The sequence below is a fragment of the Pongo abelii genome, chromosome 18 (genome assembly GCF_028885655.2).
Source record: "Pongo abelii isolate AG06213 chromosome 18, NHGRI_mPonAbe1-v2.0_pri, whole genome shotgun sequence".
Lineage (NCBI taxonomy): Eukaryota > Metazoa > Chordata > Mammalia > Primates > Hominidae > Pongo > Pongo abelii.
The window spans coordinates 84,870,643-84,893,408 of NC_072003.2; the positions used below are offsets into that span (position 1 = coordinate 84,870,643).

General features: G+C 56.2%; 1 protein-coding gene across 4 annotated transcripts in view; it reads left to right on the plus strand.

Annotated features, from left to right (window-relative positions):
* The window catches only part of GSE1 (Gse1 coiled-coil protein), a 499,199-nt gene that overhangs the window by 287,877 nt on the left and 188,556 nt on the right, over positions 1 to 22,766 (plus strand). The window contains exon 1 of one of the 4 annotated variants that reach the window (XM_054534228.2): positions 691 to 789. The exons of the other annotated variants lie outside the window; for them this stretch is intronic. Coding sequence (XP_054390203.1) covers positions 747 to 789 — 43 coding nt within the window. The 5' untranslated portion in view covers positions 691 to 746. Of the gene's footprint in view, positions 1 to 690; positions 790 to 22,766 lie in introns of those variants that run through there. 4 annotated transcript variants of the gene reach the window in all.

The window sequence follows — 22,766 nt, forward strand, 5'->3', positions numbered from 1 at the left end:
CGGGAGGGGGCCCTCCACCCTCCCTACCCTCAGCTTTTTGGTTGGTTGCCTGCCCTCCTCTCCTGGTGCCTGTCTTCCTTCTCCCCCTCCTCTCTGATGAAAAATACAAAAGAAAAATGCGCCAGTGCCCAGGTCTGGGGAGCCCCAGCCCCGGGGATGGAGAAATGAAAAGCGGCCCCAATTAGAGGCTTTGGTTCTGCAAACTTGATGCTCGGCACTTGAACTGTCACGGCGGAGCCTTAATTAGCAGCGGCAGGGGAGAGGTCAGGACAACTCAGCAGTCTTGACAAGCGCGTTATCAAGTGCAGGGGAGCGGGGGCTGCCCGGGGAGCGCGAGCGGGGGAGGGCGGCGGGGGCGCCGCGGCGCGGGCGGGAGGCGAGAGGCGGGAGGCGGCGCCGGTCGGGCGGGGGACGAGGTGGTGGCTGCGAGGCAGCCGCGCCGCCACGGCTGGCGGTGCGTGAAGCCGGGGGCGCGGGGCCGGGGGGCGGCGTGAGCGGCTGCGGGCCCCCAGGCGCCCCGGCCCCTCCCCGGGCTCCGCGCCGCGGGCAGGGCGCACCTCGCAGGGACGCCCCAGCTGCTCCGTGCCGCCCCGCAGAATCCCGGGGCTCCATCCCCGTCTACCCCGCCCCCTCCGGGCCCGTCTTCTGCCGCCCTGTGACGCCCCTACTGCTCGCCTCCGCCGCGGGCCATGCTGGACAGCCCCTCCTAGAGGCCCCGGGTCCCGCGGCCCGGGGGGCGGCGCAGGATGCTGGGCATGAAGACCTGGTCGTCTCTGCTCCAGAACCTCAGTAAGTGCCCAGCTCACCGCCCCGTGGACGGGAGGGTGGGGGGTCCGGGATGGAACTTTCTGGGGCGCGCCACCCACCCGGGGCTGGGACCTGGCCCCCTCACTCACCCCGCCTCGCCCTCCAGCCCCATCACCTTCAGGCCACGCACGTGCTCCCCAGCGCCGCCTCCTCATGCTGTCAACTCAGAAGAGAAGCCCTGGGTTGGTTTCCTCAAGTAGAAAACCCTTGACCCCCGCGGTCTGGCTGCGCCTGGGCTGCCTCTAGGCAGCCGGGGGAGGCTGCCCTCAGACCCCGTGTAGGGAAGTGACCGGCGGGCACCGGGCTTGCTGCACCGCAGGGCTCTGCCTTAGCCTGGCCATGCAGCTCCTGGAGGTGGGTCCAACCCTGGCAGGGCCCCTCGTGCCTGCAGTGACCCGGGAGGTGGGAAATGGGGCTGCGTGTGTGGACTTCGTGCCCTCTTGCTTGCACAGGTGGGACCTGGGGTGGGTTGTGGGGCTGGAACTCTCAACCTACCCCTCCCCAAACTGCCCTATCACCTCCCTGGCCCCATCAGCTCTCTGGGGAGGAGAACTCCTGGCATCAAGGCCTCGTATCACTGGCACAGCTAGGCAGAGAGAGGGTAAGAGTCACAGAGCCCGCTGAGGGTGGGTAGCGCCATGAGTCCCATCAGAGAGAGGGTGAGCGGGACTCTGAGGCCTGGGGCAGTGCCACAAGGTGAGGGTGTGAAGCTGGCGGTGGGCCACTGAGGTCCTCGGGCTGAGGGGCGGCCAGAGTGAGGGATGGAGAGAAGCCTTCGATGAACAGCAACTCAGGCTACCGAGGTCCCTTTGGGGTGGCTCCAGTGACAGAGAATGGGCGGGGACGCCGGCCTCAGGACTGCTCCTTCCCATCCTGACCTTCAGGCCCCTTACCTGCGGACATTTTATTCCAGGTGAGCCAGGCCAGCAGCGGGGGGACGGCGCCATCCCCCATGCCTGGCCCCTCCTGGCTGCCTCGCCTGCCCGCCCACCCCTCCTCTCTCTGTGTGCACCTCTCTGCCTGTTTGAACTGCAGCTTTTAAAGCTTTTTGCCTTTTGAAAACTCAGGGGGAGAAAGAGTCATTTGTGGAGAGGTCGCGAACGGTTGATGATTATAGTCCAGTGGGTAGAAAGAGCTTAAAACAAATCCCTGTCCATCAGATGTCGGCTTAGGCGGTTTCCAGCGCTCTCCTGGGGGGCCAGGGTGGGGGGCAGCCGCTTAGAGAAAAGGGGAGGCTTTTTTCCTTGAAGCTAAGTGAACCTGCAAAACTCTCTTCTTATTTGGGTGTTTGATCACGGCTCCCCTCTGCCTGCCTTCCTCTGATCGCCCTTCCTCCGGGTGCCCGGCTGGTGGAGGAGGGCCTCGGCAGCCCCCAGACGGCCTCGCCAGCTGTGTGACCTTGGCCTGGTCATGCGGTGTCTGGGAGTCTCTGTTTCCCCCCAGGGGTGATGGTCATGCGGGTTGCACAGGGTACTCACGAAGCCTGGGGAATGTGCCACCATCTCCCAGGCGGAGGGTGTACCTGGCCTGCAGGGTGTGGTGGTTGGATTCTGTGCTGCTCCCCCTCTGCCACACCGACTCCCCTGTCCAGGTGCAGAGGCTACCTGCGTGGAGCTGGAAGGGTCCTCACTTTGTTTCCAAAGCCCAGCTAGTGAGGCTGGGAGAAGGATGCCGGCTGGAGAGGCCTGTGTTAAGTGCTGGTTGACTGCCCGCAGGGGCTGGTAGGGGCCCCTTACAGACAGAATGGGCCCTCCCTATGTCTTTTACCTGTGGTCACGTCTAAGTCCTCATGGCAGCATCAGGGGGAGGGCACTGGCTTCGTGCCCTCTTGTTTTTGCAGGTGAGGAAACAGCGTGCTCGTTTTTCAGGGTCTCACAGCTAGTGAGGTGCAGAGGGGAAAGGCTGGTGGGAGCCTGGGCAGTCCCACTCAGGGTCATGCCCCCAGCCAGCCATCTGTGGCCACTGGCATCTCTTCCTTCAGCTCCAGAAAGATCCGGTCACTCCGATATCCAGGAGTCTGGGACGGCCCCTGGTTCCCGGCCGCATGCAGCAGTTGGGTGGGAATCCTGGGCTCCTCCGTGGGCTGCCCCCCTGCCCACCTGGAGCTCCTGCCTCCACAGCTCTCCTGCCAACGGAATCTCATGATGCTTCTGTGCCATGCCCTGGCGCTTCCCATCTCTGCTTGGTGCCTGGGCTGTAAGGGGAGCATGTAATAGAACCATGAAGAGTGCCAGGCCTGGGCTCCCATCCGGGTTCTCCTTCATTACTGCTGTGTGACTTGGGGCAAGTGACCTCACCTCTCTGTGCCACATTCTCCCATTCATTCCATAGGGATAGCAGGACTGCCCTGCTAGGGGTAAGTGCATCAGTCCAGTTAATGACTACATACTGTCAGTGTCATAAATGTCAGCTGCTATTTTTTCTTCCACCTGGAAGTCCCTTCCTGCCTCTCCCTACCGTCTCCCCATACTTCAAGGCCTAGCTTAAATGCCACCTCCTCCAAGAAGCCTTCCAGACTCCACCTAGCCATAAGTCATCTCTCCTGCCTCCTCATGGTCTGTGTTGTTGTTTTTCTCAGTGGAATTCATACATTTGTACCTATTTTCTCTCCCTATCAGACAGACATTCCTCAAGGGAAGATCCTTTACACTCTGATCTCAGAATCTTCCAAGCTACTGAGTATGTAGTAGGTGCCCAATAAATGTTTGTCATATGACTAGAGAGTAACCATTTTTCTTGCCAGACCAATGAGTGGCTCCACTTCCCAGCTATTCAGTGAGCACTTTGTTCTAATGATTAGTGGAGTCACATCTGAAGTCGGTCTGTACTTTGGGATGCCTTAAAATTGTTTCCAAGTCCTGTGGGTGGATGAGCTCACTGGCAGGGGTGTGGTCCCAGCCTAAGAGCTCAGCTTTTCCTTTGGGGCCCAGAGGGCAGGTTCACATCTCAGTGACAGCAGCCGGCTGTGGGAATGTGAGAACACGGGCACTTTGGGTGGAACATGTGGTCAGTGTTGAAAAGACACGGGGTGGATCATCCCCAAAGCCAGGTCATGGTAACCCGGCTGCCTGCCAGCTGACCTGCTCTGCCAGGGCCCAGGCTCTGGTAGCCAGGAGTGCTCTCATTGTGCTTTGAAATTAAGGGCTATGGAGCAGCTGCCATGCAGGTGTGGTGATGTGATTACTCCCCGAGCAGGAGTGGCCCCAGGACCCCCTGGGGAGCAGTCGGGGGCTGTGTGAACCCTGCGGATCCCTGTCATGGCTGCCAGCACCCGTGGGCCCAGGCGAGGCTCTGCCCCTGAGATTCCATGGCCTCAGAGGGGCCGTGCTGGTCCACACTGGCAGCTGAGCTCGTCGGTCCTGAGGAGTTAGCAGCCCTGGGAGGTGAGGATGGCATTTGGGTGCCTTATAGATAGGGCCAGGTGGCCGTGCCTTTGGCATTCTTGAAGACTCACTGCGGGTGGCAATGACGGTGGTATCATTTGTGCTTTTGTCTTCCAGTAAGGAAAGCGTGCAGTGTTTCCAGGTTTGCAAATTAAAAAAAAAAAATATATATATATATAGAGAGAGAGAGAGAGAGCGCGTGAGAGAGCGAGAGAGAGAAAGGAAGGGAGGAAGATAGCTGAGCGCAGTGGCTCATACCTGTAATCCCAGCACTTTGGGAGGCCAAGGCAGGCAGATCACTTGAGGTCAGGAGTTCGAGACCAGCCTGGCCAACATGGCAAAGCCTCATCTCTACTGAAAATACAAAAATTAGCCAGGCGTGGTGGCAGGCCCCTATAATCCCAGCTACTTGATAGGGTGAGGCAAGAGAATCATCTGAACCCCAGAGGCTCAGGTTGTAGTGAGCTAAGATAGCGCCACTGCACTCCAGCCTGGGCGACTCCATCTTAAAAATAAATAAAAAGGAAGAGGCCAGGTAGGAGGTGGGACAGGGTGAGCGGTAGATGGCCTGGGCCCTGGCCTGCAGCAGCCGGGCAAGCATGCAGACCCCTGCTGGATGGTGTGGGCACCCGCGTCTTCACCCTTGCCCGGCTGAACCTTAAGGAGCGAGGGTCCGGAGCCAGCCAGCCTGGGTTCGCATCCTGCTGCTGCCTCTTACGGGCTGTGTGCAAGACACTTGGCCTCTCTGTGCCTCAGTTTCCTCATCTCTAAAAGGGGAAATAAATATGGTGGCACCTGTCTTGTTCCAGTCAGCTATTGCTATGTAACAGACTACCCCAAGACATTGGCATAAAACAAGAACACAAATTTTGTTTGCTGGTCAATCTGGGGGTGCAGCTAGCAGCTCTCGCCTGGGGTCTCATGTTGTTGTATTAGACGGGGGCTGGGTTGGGGAGCATCTTGCGGATTCTGTACTTGTGCCTGGTGTTTGGGCTGGGAAGACTCAAATGGGTGGGGTGAGAATGCTGGGCTGGTCTCATCCCCCCATCTCTCAACCTGGTGGCTTTAGCTGGATATCTTACTTGGCTCCCAGAGCCAGTGTCCCAAGAGAGGCCAGTAGAAGCTGCGTGGCCTTTCCTGACCCAGCCACAGGGTTCACGCAGCATCACTTCTATGGAGGCAGCCACCAAAGGCTGCCCAGGTTCAAGGGGAAGGTACGGAGATACCCCCTCCAGATGGGAAGAGTGTCAAAGAATTTGTGGACATTTTTCAGGACTGCCACATACCTGCTAGGGGTGTTGGAGTTGACGGCTGATTGGTGTAAAGCGTGCTTACAACATAGGGAGTACTTAGTGAATGTTAGCACATGTCTGAGCTGGGACCTGAGACATCGTCTGCATCGAAAGCTACACAGAGGGACAGAAGAGAATGGGGCGTGGGAGGGGTCAGGGGCTGCAGACTCGCCTTCTCTCGTGCCAGTGAGGGCTCCTTCTCTGCCCATCCCTCACTGTGTCCCTGGAGTGACCCCCTGGCCTCCTCCCAAGAGCCACAGCCCACCTCGAAAGCCTTGACAGAGGTCCCGATGGGAGATGGATTCCCACCCTTGGGGTCTCAGGTGTTTCTGTACTTGGGGTTCCTTGAACCACAAGAAGGTGAGAAAGCCCTAGAGGAACAGGGAATATTCCAGAACCCTGGGCAAGGTACGAAGCTCTCAGAGCCTCAGCCTCCCTAACTCCTTGAAGGGCTGGACCAGCTTCTTGTAGGGCCCTTCTTTCCTTTTTTTTTTTTTTTTTTTTTGAGATGGGGTCTCACTCTGTCACCCAGGCTGGAGTGCAGTGACGCGATCTTAACTCAGTGCAACCCCCACCTCCTGGGTTCAAGTGATTATCCTGCCTCAGCCTCCTGAGTAGCTGACATTACAGGTGTGTGCCACCATGCCCAGCTAGTTTTTGTATTCTTAGTAGAGATAGGGTTTTCACCATGTTGGCCAGGCTGGTCTTGAACTCCTGACCTCATGTGATCCACCACCCCCCGTCGGCCTCCCAAAGTGCTGGGATTACAGGTGTAAGACACCGCACCCAGCCGTTGTAGGGCCCTTCTGTGCCTGTGCCACCCAGAGACGTCATCTTGGAGAGCTTTGAGAACAGGAGGGCCATGTCTCTTCCCTCCTTGCCTGGAGCCACGCAGAGCAGTTGTTGGCAAGAGTGGCTGCCTTTCCCCGTCTACTGTTGTCTAAGAGTATGAGCTAGAAGAAGAATAGCTAATCTTAGTGTGCTGGTGGCATCGACCATCTACACTGGGTTTAATAGGGCCACCCCCAAAATTCACGTCCACCAGGAACCTCAGAATGTGACCTTATTTGGAAATAGTTTCTTTGCAGGTGTAATTAGTTAAGCCTCTTGAGCTAAAATCATCCTGTATTAAAGTGGGCCCGAGGCTGGGCATGGTGGCTCACACCTGTAATCCCAGCACTTTGGGAGGCCGAGGCAGGTGGATCACCTGAGGTCAGGAGTTCAAGACCAGCCTGGCCAATGTGGTGAAATCCTATCTCTGCTAAAAATACAAAAAGTTAGCTGGGCGTGGTGACAGGGGCCTGTAATCCCAGCTACTCAGGAAGCTGAGGCAGGAGAATCACTTGAACCTGGGAGGTGGAGGTTGCAGTGAGTCGAGATCGTGGCATTGCACTGCAGTCTGCACAAGAGCAAAACTCCATCTAAAAAAGAAAAGTGGGCCTGAAATTCAGTGACAGGAGCCCTTATGAGAGACAGAAGAGGAGAAAACACAGACAGGGGTGACCATGTGAAGATGGAGGCAGAGATGGGAGTGGTGTGGCCACAAGCCAGGATGCACTGGCGCCCACCAGATGCTGGAAGGGGCAGGAAGGACCCTCCTGAAGAGCTTCTTGTGGGAGCGGGGTTGGACATCTGGCCTCTGGGACTGTGAGGGAGGGCATTTCTTTGTTTTTAGTCATCCAGTTTGTGGCCATTTGTTAAGGCAATACTAGGACACGGGCATCACCTTTTCCCCACCTTACATATTTTAAAAATGGGCGATGGTAAAAATTCTGTCTAACATTCCTTATGGACTCTGAGGTCCCCAGTATTGTGGGGCATAGCTTCAGGGACCTGGGTCCTGCCGCTCCCTGAGGCTGGGAAGTCACCTTCCCTCTCTGGTCCCCAGTTCAGGTGGGAGAAATCAGCCGGGCTGACTGGAGGGTCATTTTCCAGTCTGAAATGCACCTTGCAAAAATCCAGCCTTTTCCCCAGCAGCTGCTGAAGCGGGTCCCCTAACCGCAGAGGGTTAGGGACATAAAGAGTGGGGTGCAAGGTGGGAGGGGTAGCCAGGGCCCTTGGCCCATCAAAGTCCCCGACCAGGCACGGGGTGCCCCAGTACCCCATCTTCGCTGTGGTTCCCCGCAGTGGCAACCGTGGAAATGGGGGGCTGCTCCCACTCACCCCAGGCCCTCAGGCATCTCAGTGCCACCCCCTCCTCTGCCCAGAGGCCCCTCCCTGGGATGTGCTCACTCTGAGGGTGAGGGCAAGGCTCCAGGGTGCGGGAGCCCCCATCCATGTTCTGCTTTTTATCACCTCCCACCCCTCTAGAAAGTCGGCAGCTCGAGCCAGCTGGGCTGTTCATGCTGTGCCCACGGCACCCAGAACTTGCTGGAACAAGGAGGTGCCTGAATCCTCGGTTGATGTGAGAGGGCACCTGGGGCCAGCCGGCGGGGGTCTTCCCACTGACTTGGAGTGCCTCTGTGGGGCTCGGCGCCCTTCGGTGATCCAGCCGCAGCCAGACTAAGCTCAGCACACCACTGGGCAGAGCTGGGGCTCAGGCCTGGAGAAATCAGGACTTGCCCGAGGCCCCGGACGCAGAGCTGGGATCCGTGTCTCTTTCCCAAGTGACATGGTCCCTTGGGGTCCCCTTCGTGCCCAGCCACTGCACCTGGGATGCTCCATGTGTGGCTTCTTGGGTGCCCCTTGTTGGGGTGCTAAACTCATCTCCCTGGTAACCTGCACCCGATGGGGCCAGATTCCTTCCCAATGCAATTGCTCTGCACCTCAAGGGAGCCTGCGGTCTGGGAGGGTTGTATGGGTGCCCCGGGAAGGGCTGTACCTTGTAGGTCTCCTCCACAGGGGTGAGCAGGTGGGCTTGCAGCCATCGGGCTGCCCAGGAGAGCCAGCCCCCGCCCCCTGCCCACTTCCCTTACCCCCACAGCTGCTGGGGTGAAGAAACGCTGTGACCCAGTCAGTATTTCTTTTAATGAGTGGCGATTAAAACAGTGTAACCGTGGCAGTTTGGTAGCTTCTTTAGGAGGAAGCAGAGAGCCCAAACAGAACCTGAAAAAAAATACAAAAATAAAATAAAACCCAGTGAATTTTTAATAGTGATTATCTCCTGACACATAGCGCGTTGCCATCTGGCAGACACGCGGCCCACTGAAGCTTGGTGCTGGTGGGGAGGAGGGCGCTGGGGGCTCCTGCTGCCACCCCAGAGCAGGAGCCGCCAGGCATTCCCTCCATGGACGCCTCCGTGGCATGTTCTTGAGCCCAGCCACATCAGAGGTGCACGGCTCAGTCCTCCCTATCCGCCCTGGGTGCTCTCAGCCCGACCCCTGCCCAGAGATGCCCAGTCCCTGCTGCCCTGAAGAAGAGGCTGGGCTCTCAGCATTTCTGGTGGGGGCAGGTCCCCAGCTCCAGGGGTGGCTGAGTGTAGGGATCTGCCAGTCCCAAGGCCACCTTATTTCATTTGAGGATTTCGTAGCTCCAACCTCATTTAGTGACGGTTTGAGGTGAAGATCGTAAATGTTGTTTGCATGGTTACCGTAGGTCAGGCTCATAGGCCTTTCAGCCCACATTTATTTAATTTTCTTTCTTTATTACTTGTTGAGGCAAGGTCTCACTCCATCACCCAGGCTGGAGTGCAGTGGTGAGACCACAGCTCACTGCAGCCTCCATTCCCTGTCTCAGGTGATCCTCCTACCTCAGCCTCCCAGAGTAGCTGGGACTACAGGCACGCCACCATGCCCAGATAATTTCTTTGCATTTTTTGTAGACACAGGGTCTCACTATGTTGTCCAGACTGGTCTTGAACTCTTGGGCTTAAGCAATCCACCCTACCAAAGTGCAAGGATTACAGACGTGAGCCACTGCACCCAGCCCATTTATTTCTTAATTTGCTTTTTTTTGATGATCTCGCTCTGTTGCCCAGGGTGGAGTGCAGTGGTGTGATCATAGCTCACTGCAGCCTTGAACTCCTGGGGCCCCAATGATCTTCCCGCCTCAGCCTCCCGAGCAGCTGCGACTGCAGACACACACCGTCGTGCCTGGCTAAGCCCACATTTGTTAAGTGCCCACTTGTGACTGGAGCCTGTGGTGGCCCCTCGTGGAAGAAATCTGATGAGTGTTTACACCTTAAGGCACCGTAAGACCATTGAGGTTTGGGGCCAGATACTTCTTTGTCCTGGGAGCTGTCCTGTGCTTTGTAGGTTGGCCTTGTCCTCTGCCCACGAGATACCAGTAATACTGGTTGTCCCAGTATGACAACCAGACACCTGCCCAGACATTGCCAGGTGTCTCCTGGGGGATCTCAGACCATGCAAAATGTCCCCGTTGAGAAATCCTTGCTTAAGGTATGTGTATGTTTCCTCGTGCTGCCATGATAAACGACCATAAACTGGGTAGCCTAAAACCACAGGAATGCTCTACAGACCAGGAGTCCAAACTCAAGGTGTGCGCAGGGCTGTGCTCCCTCTGGAGGCCCTGGGGGAGGAACCTTCCTGCCTCTTCCAGCCTCTGGTAGCTCCGGGCGTTCCTTGGCTTCTGGCCACATTGCCGTGGTCCCTGCCTCCTCCTCCCGTGGCCTTCTCTCTCAGTGTCTGTCTTTGTGCTATTCTGTGTCCAAATTTTCTTCTCAGAAGGACAGCTCATTGGCCTTAGGGTCCGCCTTATTCCCGTGTGGCCTCATCTTACCTAATTATATCTGCAAAGGCTCTGTTTACAAATAAGGCCATGTTACGGGGTGGCCATGCATTATGGGAGGCATAGCCCAGCCCGGCACAGCTCCAAGTTCAGCAGCGGCTCAGGACCCGGTCTGGCCTCCCCCGTTGGAGCCCCAGGCCTTGCTCAGTCTAACCCTGCTGCTCTCTGCGGCTCTGTTTGCTTCGGCCACCAGGAAATGACTTTAAACGGCCTAAAGGCAAAGGACAAGATCCGGGAAGCTGTCACCATTACATGGATGTGAGCGAGATGACTTTGGCACCTCTGGTAGGGAGCAGGGCGCTGCAGAGCAGTGGCGGCAGGGGGCAGGGGCTGCAGCCTCTCCTGGGCTCCCTGCAGCCCCTGCCATGCCGTGGCTCCTCCAACTGAGGCTTGCTCTGTGTGTGTCTGCAGAGGGCTTTTGGCCCAAGCCCACTGGGCTCCTCTCCACGTGGGCGCAGTTGAGGGAGGCTGAGGAGTTTTGGGGTTGGGGCGCAGGAGGTGCACTTGGCACCAAGGTGCCAGGAGCAGGGCACAGGGGAGGCCTCTCGAGGGAGGACATTTGAATGGAGATCAGCAGGAAGCGGGAGGGCCACGCAGAAACTGTCCTTCGTTCCACGGCCTATTTGCTGGTCACTGACTGCACCATTTGCTGTCCTGGGCACTGAGACAGCATTGAGTAAAAGGTACAGGTCCCCAGCCTGGGGAGCTTGTTTCAGGCAATAAACCATAAAAGTGATGAGTGGAAAGGTGCAAAGTGCTGTGGAAACCAAGTTAGTGCAGGGGCAGGGCCAGGAGCTGGTGGGGGAGTGGGCAGGCTGCAGGATTTGAGGGGGTAGTCGGAGTCCTGGGGCTGCCAGATCAAAGCATCACAAACTGAGGGGCTTAGAACCACAGATGTTTGTTCTCTCCGAGTTCAGGAGGCTGGAAGTGTGAAATCTGGCAGGGCCGGGCTCTCTCCAGGGCTCCGAGAGAAGACCCTCCCTGCCTCTGCCGGCTCCTCCTGGCTGCCACGGTCCTTGGCTTGTGGCCACATCTCCCTGCTCTGTCTTCATGTTGCCTTTGCGCTTTGTCTCCTCTTCTTATAAGGACACACATCGTGGGATTTAGGGCCTACCCAGATAATCCAGGACCACCTCATTGCAAGAGCCCTCACTTAACCACATCTGCAAAGAGCCTTTTTCCAAATAAGTCACACGCACAGGTTCCAAGGGCAGATCATGGTCCTGTCTTTTGGGGGGGGGATCACCATTCAGCACTACAGAAGGACAGCGGGGACCTCTCTGAGAAGTCTGGTGGGGAGCAGAGTGCTGCAGGGGAGCTTCTGTCTGTAGCACTCTCCCAGGCACTAGCATGACCAGCTCCAGGAAAAGAGCGGGCAGGGTGTGACATAGGGAGGCTCCCAGCAGAGGAGAAACATGAGCTGACCCATCTTCTGATGGGTCCTCTGCTGCCACATGGAGGATGAGACGTGAGGGTTGAGGTGGAAGCAGGGACAGCAGTGAGCTGGCTCCTGGCCAGTCCAGACGAGAGATGCTGGGCCAGGCCAGGCCAGGGACCTGGGACAGAGAAGGGGGGCAGAGGTTTGGGCTCTCCATGCAGGGAGAGCTGGCATCTCAGTGCAGCCTCCACCCTGCCGGCCCGTGTTCCGAGGGGCTTCTGATTGTCTTGTCTTTCTCCCAAACAGCCTGCCCTGCCGTCTGCCCTCCTGCCCATCCTGCCACGTTGGCAGCTGCTGTTCCTGGGAGCCAGAGGAGAACAGCTGGAGGTGCACGGAGGGAGGCGGGTGGGGGACCTCGGGCAGCGGGGATGCCAGAGGGGCAATGCCAGCCCCGGCAGGGAGTCACATTTCATTTTCCTCTCTGCGGCACTTCCCACAATTAAACCTGAGTGCCTGTGCTGATGGCCTGACCCAGCCTTGGGGAAAGTGCTTCCCTGGGCTGTGTCCCCATCACCCTCTCTCCTCCCCCAGTCCCCCTTGCTCTTACCACCTCCCTCTCTCTTTCCTCTTCCCCCTCCTTTCCTTTTGTTTCCTCTTCTCCTGTGCCCCTTCCCCTCCTCCCTCTCCCCCCTCCCACCTTCTCCTCCCCAACAAGCTCCTCTGCCTGGAAACTGAGCCTCCAGGACCCCTGGAAGGGGGAGCCTGGGGAAGAAAGATGCCACGAAACCCTTGTGCCAGTTTCTGAAAAGAATGTTGCTTTTCATACTTCATCCTTCAGTCCTTATCTTCTCGAATTTATTGGACAGACCCCGTGATACTGACAGATTCGCAGCCAGGACCTTGGCGTCTGAATTTCACTGTAATCTCCCCCTCCACTCTGTTCTCCAGACGTCTCCAGTTTATCTCCCGATGCAGTCGGGGCGACCCCATGTCCTCTGATGTGGCCCAGGGACGATAAATTGTGCCTTGTAATAACACTCCCTGATAGGTTAATTGACCCTGCTCTGACGGGCGGTCCCCGCCGGCCCCCTTCTCTTCCTCCTGCCCCTCTCAGACAAGGCCCCAACTTTTCTGTCTCCTTTCCTTCTCCTTCTCTCTGCCACCATCAGCCCAGACCCCACCCCACCTCCTGAAAACCAGGGTCAGCAGGGGGAGGGACGGTTTGCAGAGCAGTGCAAGTACCGACAAGTGCGTTGCTGAATCTGTTATCAGTGCTGGGGGCCCCTCAGGGCTGCCTGTACCTAGGTGGGGTGGGACATCACCAGCCCATGGCCCAAAGGCTAGGGCGGGATGGGGGCCAGCGGACCATGTTTGTCCTGTAGAGGCACCTGGTGTCCTGAAGCAGGCCAGGGCAGGCTGTCCCTCTAGCCTGGCCATGCTGAGGTGGAGACGGTCTGCTGCCTGGAGCCTGTAATTGTGCTAAGGAGTGATGATTTATCACAATGCTGGCTCCGGCCTTCAGAAGCTGGATTATTTGTAGCATGCCTCAGTTCTGTCTGCAGTGCCCGGGCAATTCTGGGCCTTGTAAATCTAGCGACAGGGCCTCTCTCCAGGGGTCAAGGCCTGAAATTTCCCAGGCCAGGGGCCCTCTCCAGAGGGAACTGGAGCATCTTGCTTGTACTGGGAAGAAAGAGGAGGCAGGAGCTTTGGGGGAATGTTTCTTCTAATTGTTTTTCTTCTAATTGTTTTTTTTTTTTTAAATACTAGAGACCGGATTTCACTCTGATGCCCAGGTTGGTCTCAAACTCCTAGGCTCAAGTGATTGTTCCACCTCAGCCTTCCTAAACGCTAGCATTACAGGTGTGGGCCATCGCAGCGGCCACTTCTTTATTATTGTTATTATTACTGAGACATCTCTCTCTGTCACCCGAGTTGGAGTGCAGTGACACGATCTTGGCTCACTGCAACTGCTGCCTCCCAGGCTAAGATGATTCTCCCACCTCAGCCTCCACAGGAGCCGGGACTACAGTTGCATGCCACCATGCCCAGCTAATTTTTAAAATTTTTTGTAGAGATGGGATTTCGCCATGTTGCCTCGGCTGGCCTCGAACTGCTGAGCTCAAGTGATCCTCCTGCCTGGGCCTCCCAGAGTGCTAGGATTACAGGCCTGAGCCACCGTGCCTCACCTTTTGTTGAGGCCCGCGGGCTTCTAAGAACACGATGGGGTCCCGGAGACCTGGGATGGTGCTCAGTGGAATCGGGTGGGAGTTCCTGTGGCAACTGGCAGGCACCTGCCGAGGCTGGGATGACATTCAGTGATGGTGAGGTTTCTGGGGGTCTTCTAATCCCCCCATACACATGGCATATGACAATCCCAAATAAGGCAGGCAGCCAGCAATCCTGGAACTCACGTTCTGCTTTAAACTCTGTGTATCATGGCTTCATGGCGGTTGCTGCCCGTGCCTTCTCTTCCCTGGGTCACCAGCCATTTTAGGTTCATTATATTCCATCCACCTTGTGGCCTTTGCACATGCTGTTCCCACTGTCTGGAATGCTGTTCCTGGCTGACCCAGTGTGTTTATGTAATTCTTTCATTTATTTATTTATTTTTGAGACAGAGTCACTGTCATCCAGGCTGGAGTTTAGTGGCACAATCACAGCTCAGTCGATCTTCCCACCACAGCCTCCCCAGTAGCTGAGACTTACAGGCGTGCACCACCACGCCTGACAATTTTTTTTTTTTTTTTTTTTTTTTTTTAGCAGAGACAGGGTTTCACTGTGTTGCCCCAGCTGGCCTTGAACTCCTGGGCTCAAGTGATCCTCTTACCTTGGCCTTCCAAAGTGTTGAGGCTACAGGTGTGAGCTACCATGCCTGGCATCGTATGTGGTTTTTTTTTTGGTTTTTTTTTTGTGACCTGGGGTCTTGCTTTGTTGACCAACTGGAGTACAATGGTGCGATCTCGGCTAACTGCAGCCTCCACTTCCCAGGTTCAAGTGATTGAACCTGCCTCAGCCTCCCTAGTAGCTGGGATTACAGGTATGCACCACCATGCCTGGCTAATTTTTGTATTTTTAGTAGAAACAGGGTTTTGCCATGTTGGCCAGGCTGGTCAGGTGATCTGCCTGCCTTGGCCTCCCAAAGTGCTGGGATGTATACGTGGTTCTTGATTCCTGTGCAACTTCTTGCTGAGTTGGAACTGACCTGGGGGGCACTGGGTGGGCTTTGGCTCAACAGCCTGTCCCGGGTGCCCAAAACATGTATACAGGAGCTGCTCAGTGAAGACTCTGAATATGCGTTTTTTTAAATGTACATCCTGACTCTTTGGCCAAAACTAAAACCCTAGGAACCCTTCCTCTGTGTGCTGCCCACCTAGGAGGGTGCCCCCCAGCCCCAGGCAAACATGCCCACAGCCACCTGGGTCTGCTTGGCACCCCTCACCTCCTTATTATGAATGCTGCAAGCCCCTCCGGCCTCCTGGGCTCTCAGTGGTCACTTTCCAGGTGCAGAAGAAGGTCATAGGGGTTTGTTTTTTTGTTTTTTTGTTTTTTTTTTTTGAGATGGAGTCTCGCTCTGTCGCCCAGGCTGGAGTGCAGTGGCACGATCTCGGCTCACTGCAACCTCCACCTGCTGGGTTCAAGTGATTCTCCTGCCTCAGCCTCCTGAGTAATTGGGATTAGAGGCACCCGCCACCATGCCCGGCTAATTTTTTGTATTTTTAGTAGAGACGGGGTTTCACTATGCTGGCCAGGCTGGTCTCGAGCTCCTGACCTTGTGATCCGCCCGCCTCGGCCTCCCAAAGTGTTGAGATTACAGGTGTGAACCACCGCGCCCAGCCTAGGGTTTTGTTTTTTCAAACAGCTTTATTGAGATGAAGTTCTCATAATATGCAGTTCACCCTTTTCAAGTGTACAGGCCCATGGTGTCGAGTCATCACGACCTCATTTCAGAACGTTCCCGTCACCCCAGAAAGAATCCCCCTCCCCATTAGCGGTCACTCTGCGCTCCTCATTTCTGCACCCTGGCCTCGGACATCCACTCATCCGCTTTCTGTCTGTGGATTTCCCTGTTCTGGTCATTTCAGAGAAATGGACCTCCCACACTGTGTGGCCTTTTGTGTCCAGCTTCTTCCACCAAGCATCGCATCTTCACGGTTCTTCCATGCGGCAGCGTGTGGCAGTACTTCCTGCCTTCCTATGGCTGAGGAATATTCCATGGCATGGGGCCGGGCGCAGTGGCTCATGCCTATCATCTCAGCACCTTGGGAGGCCGAGGTGGGCGGATCACTTGAGACCAGGAGTTCAAGACCAGCCTGGCCAACATGGTGAAACCCCGTCTGTCCTAAAAATACAAAAATTAGCCAGGTATGGTGGCAGGCACCTGTAATCCCAGCTACTCGGGAGGCTAAAGCAGGAGAATCGCCTGAATCTGGGAGGCAGAGGTTGCAGTGAGCTGAGATCGTGCCATTGCACTGTAGCCTGGGTGACAGAGTGAAACTGTCTCAAAAAAATGAAAAATTCCATGGCCTGGCATGGACAGACCAGTGTGTCCATTCTTCAGTTGGTGGCCATGTGGGCCAGTTCCACCATTTGGGTATCAAGAATGATGCTGGCATGAACGTTCTTGCATGAAGTTTTTTTGTTTTGTTTTGTTTTGTTTTTTCATTTTTTTCTTTCTTTTTTTTTTTTTTCCTTTTTTTCAGGTGGAGTCTGGCTCTGTCGCCCAGGCTGGAGTGCAGTGGCACCATCTCAGCTCACTGCAACCTCTGCCTCCCAAGTTCAAGTGATTATCCTGCCTCAGCCTCCCAAGTAATTGGGATTACAGCCGTGTGCCACCATGGCTGGCTCATTTATTCTTTCTTTCTTTCTTTCTTTCTTGAAGATGGAGTCTCACTCTGTCACCCAGGCTGGAGTGCAGTGGCGCAATCTCGGCTCACTGCAAGCTCTGCCTCCCGTGTTCACACCATTCTCCTGCCTCAGCCTCCCAAGTAGCTGGGACTATAGGCGCCTGCCACCATGCCCGGCTAATTTTTTGGTTTTTTTTTTTAGTAGAGACGGGGGTTTCACCATGTTAGCCAGGATGGTCTTGATCTCCTGACCCCGTGATCCACCCACCTCGGCCTCCCAAAGTGCTAGGATTACAGGCGTGAGCCACTGTGCCCGGCCTTAGTTTTTGTATTTTTAGTAGAGATGGGGTTTCATCATGTTGGCCAGGCTGGTCTCAAACTCCTGACCTCAGGTGATCTGTCCATCTCAGCTTCCCAAAGTGCTGGGGTTACAGACGTGAGCCACCATGCTGGCCAATTTTTGTATTTTTAGCAGAGATGGGGTTTCTGCACGTTGACCAGGCTAGTCTCAAACTCCTGACTTCAGGTGATCTGCCTGCCTTTGCCTCCCAAAGTGCTGGGATTACAGGCGTGAGCCGCCGCTCCCGGCTTGCATGAGTTTGTGTGTGGGTGTTATGTTTTCAATTCACTGAGTGTCGAGGTTTTTAGCTCACCATCCCTTCTCCGTGCAGAAAACCTCCTGTTGGTGCTGGGACACTGAGCGCAGCGAGGGGCTGGCTGGGGACGTCCCATTGCCGTGTGAACATTTTCCAAGTGTCACTGTGTGCCAGGTGCTGGCCTGAACCCTTCACAGAAGCCCAAGCAGCTCTGCAGTGGGGCTGTCATCATTCCTAGTACAGAGTGGGGAAACTGAGGCCCGGGCCCAATGGTTATAGTTCTGCAGCATTCAGGTTTGTTTTCTCCCCAAAGCTCTCCATGCCTGGTGTTCAGATTCAGATCTGAGGACCCAAAGCTCAGAAAGGCCCCAGGGTGCTTGAGGCCACACAGCGGCCACGATGCATGACGGATAATGTTTCTCTGCCATTGCCCATGTTCCTGGCTGGTCCCCAGCACTTGGTTAAAATCACTAAACTCTCACAACATCCTGAACGTCCTATTCCCATTTAATAGATGGTGAAACGGAGGCATAGAGAGGTGAAGTAAGGAGCCAGGGTCATCGGCCTCAAGGGTCCCAGCCAGGAGTAGGACTCAGGCAGTTTGGCTCCAGAATCTACAGCGTGACCCTGACATTGTACCACTTGCATGAGAGGCAGATGTTTGGATGGGGATGGAGGGAAATTCCATGGCCCCACTGGGTGAGGCGGGACTGGGAGTTTTCCTGGGCGACGTCTTCTGCATCTTGCTTGCTTCCTGGCCTTGCGGCAGGGGGCATGCGTGGGGCCAATATGAGCCTCCACCTCCCTCTGCCTGCTCCAGGGTCCCTGGTGAGCTCTGCCGCCACCTCCACTCCACCCTGTTTCAGAGCCCTCTTGGGCCTCGATACTCCTGTGACTGCAGCTGCTGAAGGGACACCCGTTCTTTGTCCTGGGAGGCCCAGTGGGGCCCCCGCTTTCCCCTGCCACCCAGAGCAAATCACATGGCTCATCGGACCTGTTCCTCTGCTTGGTGTCCGATTGCCCTTCTGGGAGACAGAGCGGGGACAACCTACCCTAGGTGTCGCCTTCCCAGCCGGTGTGGTGGGCAGCAGGGGTGGCCAAGGCCCCTGGGAAGGTGTGGGTCCAGACTGGGTGGCCAGCACTGGGGTCCAGGGCCCCCATCCCCACCGTCTGATTTTTCTGCCTGACATCCCAATACCCCCTCCCTGAAGTTTCGACCTGAGGCCCAGAGACCTCTGCTTGCCTCCCTGCACTCCTGAAATAATACTCCGGAGCAGCTGGGCTCCACGCTGAGCAAGCACCAGCGGGACCCCCAGGGAGCAGCGTGTGCAGAACCGCAGGTCTCCCACCCCCTCCTGGGACAGCGTGTGCTGCCTTTGCTCTGATTTCAGTTTTATTTTTTAATCTGCCCTTGCTCCCTCTCTGGGCCGCTCGGCCTCCCGCCTCGGTTTCGGCGTTTTTCCCCAGCCAGCCCCGACACCTGCTCTTCCTGGGACAGCCACGCCTCGCTTCTCTCCCCACCCAGTCCATCCCCAAGCACCTGAGGTCAGAACCAGACTTCCCAGGTTTACACCCAGCCTCAGCACATGGTGTAGCCACTCTGTGCCTCAGTTTCTTTCTCTGTAAAATGGAGATAAAATACACCTCCTTTTTTGAAAAATTTCCTGAGATAAACCATGTAAAGTGCATAGCACAGTCAGTGGTTTTTGTCATGGGAGAGCTTGTACCAGGCTCAGAGGGGAAGAGTCAGTGGTTAACTCTGGGGACAGAGGAGCTTGATGCTTAGGAAGGGTTTTGAGGGGTGTATAAGAGTTTTCTAGAAGGAGGTGGTAGGGAGAGAAGGGCAATCCATGTAAGAGGAAACTTGCCGAGGAATTGAAGTTAGTTCTTCGTGGATGGCTCCTCTTTCTTCCAGGTGGGGAGTTGATTGAGATGCTTTTGTTTGGCTGGAATCTTCTGTCCTGTGTATGTGCCAAGGTTTGGGCAATTGATGTCCATTTTCTGGAAGTGCTTGATGTGGTCACTTTCCAGGAGCTGAGACGAGCAGGTGGACACAGGGCCCAGCAGCTCATTTTGACCTTGGGTGTCGCTAATTCTGCCGCCAGAGCAAATGCATTTAGGAGGACTCTGCCCAATGCCTGGCACTTTGGGAGATGTGGTGAGAAGCGTGGAAAAGGTGAGAAGATAGTCTTGTGAGACCATGTTTTGGGGCCCAGAGATGTTATTTGTGATGTGCCTAAAAGGTCACACAGCACAGAGGTGGCAGAGCTGGGGTGCAGGGCAGCCCTCCAGCCGGCATCCACATTCTCAGCTGCCAACGGACCATACCAGCCTGCTCCTCAAGGCCCTGGGGGTAGGGTGGCCGATGCCCTCGCCGGGACTATGCCCCTTGCAGGTGGGCCATCTGGCCTCAGTCATTCGGCCTTTGGATTTCATGTCCCCACCCATGAAGGGAGCTGCTGTTGTGGACGATCCACCTTGTCATGTTTGTTCGGGACCCAGGCGGCTGTAGGAGGGAGGCCTTGGCACGATGCTCAGTGCCTCCAGGTGATGTCCAGTGCTGTCGGCTGGAGAAGAGCCGCGGGCGATGGGAGACGGTGGGTGAGGGTCCAGCTCCAGGACCCTCCAGAACATGCTGGGACTCACTGGTGCTGGGGGTGCTCAGATGTGTGCCCAGTCCTGCCAGGTGACAGATCGCACTTGCGTGCTTCCTAGAGGAGGGTGTGGGTGCTTTGAGCTGCCCTGCAAGGGGATTAGAAAGGCTCTACTTGGCTCCAGAGCAGGGACCAGGTCAGGCGGTCTGGATTCAAACCCCCTGCCCATCTCTGACAACTCGAGCGACCCGCGACCTGCAGCGAGTCCCTCAGCTTCCACGTGACTTAGTTCCCCCCCCATAAAATCCCAGTAACAATAGTACTTACCTGGGGGCTTAATATGAGAACTGACGTGAGTGACGTGGATGGGACATCTGTCTTCAGTGCCAGCCTCTGTTTTGAAGTGTGTGTTTTGCTTGTGTGTACAGATCAGGCACCCCCGTCCAAAAATCCAGCATCCAAGGTGCTCCAAAATACAAAGCTCAGGCGAGCACAGTGGCTCACCCCTGTAATCCCAGCACTTTGGGAGGCCAAGAAGGGCGGATCACCTGAGGTCAGGAGTTCAAGACCAGCCTGACCAACATGGTGAAACCCTGTCCCTACTAAAAGATTAGCCAGGCATGGTGGAGGGCGCCTGTAATCTCAGCTCCTTAGGAGGCTGAGGCAGGAGAATCGCTTGAACCCAGGAGGCAGAGGTTGCAGTGAGCCAAGATTGTGCCACTGTACTCCAGCCAGGACGACAGAGTGAGACTCCGTCTCAAAAAAAAAAAAAAAAAAAAAGCAAAAAAAACCCCAAATTCTCTGCGTAGCAGTGCGACGCTACATCTAGAAAATTCCACACATAAGGACTTCGCATGAACTTTATTTCATGTACAAATTATTCAAAGTATTGTGTAAGTTACCTCTGGCTATGTGGATCAGGTGTATATGAAGCATAAATGAATTTCCTGTTTAGACTTGGGTCCCATCCCCAAGACATCTCACTGCGTATTAATACATGCAAACATTCTGAAACCTGAAAAAGCGAGGCTCTCTGTCCCGAGCTTTCAGAGGAGGAAGCCTTGGCTGTCGTTCCCGCTGTTCCCTGCCTGGGTGGGTCGCGGGAGAGCGAGAACAGAAACGGGGCAGAGGGGAGCGCGTGGAGTTGAGTCCCCTTCTCTGTGACCTTCAACCTTGGGCAAGTCCCTCACCCACTCTGTGCCTCAGTTTCCCCACCTGTACACTGGGGTGCTAAGGGGCTGGCCAAGAGAGCTGTGAGAACCTGTCCAGTGGCCGTGGCCCAGCCCGGCACACAGCAAGTGTCCGTGAAGCCTGGGAACAGTTGTTTCTGGTCTCTTCTCTTCCACCAGGCGATGCCCAGGCCCCCAGCCACTGTCCCCGCCCACTTGGCAGGCCCTGTGGGATCAAGTGTCCCCGAGGTGGCAGGCTGAGACGGACGGGCCTCCTGGCCGCACACCTGAGAACATGCTGGCAAAAGCGTTTGCTTAATTAATTGACTTTGAGAGAGGGAGCCCATCCCCGTGTAAACCTAGCAGCAGGCTCCGTGCTTGCCGCCGGGATGCCGCGAATGCAAGGCTAGGCTTTAAATAAGGGTGTGATTATTGTTTGAATAATTGAAGAATGTTGGGGAGCTTGCAGTCCTCAGTGTACCGTCCTCCTGTCCCCTGCCAGCAGGCCTCTGGGCCCTGCCCGTCACAGGTACAACTCTGCTGCCGTCCTCTCAGCTGGGACAGTGGGGGACTTTCAGACCTAAGCGTTGGAGGAAACCTCCTCAGCGACCCTCCCCGAGAGGTGCGTCCCTGTTTTCCAGATGGGGAAACTGAGGCAGAGCTGGGGTTACCCCAGAAGACCCTCAGATTCACGGTGGGGGAACGTCCCACAGTTGGTGACTTTATGTGGCTCCCGGACTGGTTACGCCATGCAGGAATATGCCCCTTCGTAGAACCGCAGTGAGGTTTTTCCATCTTAACAATCCTCCGACTGGGGCGGTGAGCAAGGCATGACCAGGGGCCAGTGGGTCCCACATACCTGCCTCTCTCCCTTTCTCCTCTGCGGGTCCCCTAGGAACCAGGAGAGGGGTCTGCGCTCAGAGTCAGCATAGCCAGCAGGACTCAGATGGGAGCCCGGATTCCCGTTTCTGCCAGTGATCGACAGGTTCCTTCTGGAGATAAATTAGTTTCTAAAAATTAGTTGATATAAATTATGCCTCCAAAACCCAGACCAGAAACAACAGATGGATTTGAAGGAGTAAGTAAATAATACAGGGCAGGGTGTACACAGCCGTGGCGGAAACCGCAGAAGTGGCCCTTGAGTGACGAAACTAGGGAGACGCCTCCGCGGCACAGCAGGGGCCACCACTGGTGCTTCAGGGGCCAGGCCCGTTGGAACAGATTTTCTGCACAGCAGCTCACGTGTCTCCTGAGGGAGGGGCTGTTTCCCACATTTTTACAGCTGGGGAGGTAGGCGCAGAGAAGCTCAGTAACCTCCTTCCACTGCACAGCAGAGCCAGGACTCAAAACCAGGGCCCTGGCACGGAGCCCCTCTCAGCCGCTCCACCTCTGCTCCATGTGCCGGTTCTGTGCCTGGGGTGGCCCCTTTTCTGTAGCCAGCTCCCCTGCCTTATCTGTCTCCTTGGGCCCTGTTTCCAGTTCACGGTCTTTGCCCTCCACCGTGATGGCCATGTGGGTGCCGCCTCACCCTGTGCCTGCCCTGGGCATGGGCTGCACCCCGAATCTAGCCTGAGGAACCTGCCTGCTCAGCCCTCATTCAGCCTTGATTCCTCAGCACCGGTCCTAGGCCCGGGGCCAGGCCCTGGGGACCCAACGGTGATCGTCCCTTGCCAGGCTACCCGTTGTCCAGATGGTGCGGTAGGGCCACTTCCGCCACCACAGACAAAAGCAGGATTTATGGTTGTCAGAAAACCATCTGGAACATTCCGGGCAGCGTTCACGCCACCACACCTCCCAGGGAAGTGGAGCGACAGCCTGTGCCCAGAGATAGGCACCCCAGGGCCACCCGCTCACGGTTTCCTGCGCCCAGAGGCATGGATCCCAGGCCCTGCGTTTTCCCAGAGAATGGCATCGGTCCAGAGAGGGAGAGACAGGAGCCTGCAGTCACACAGCAGGGTGGGCCAGGTCCTGTGCAGCCCTTGTGCAGCCACTGTCACACCAGGGGCGGTGGGGAGCC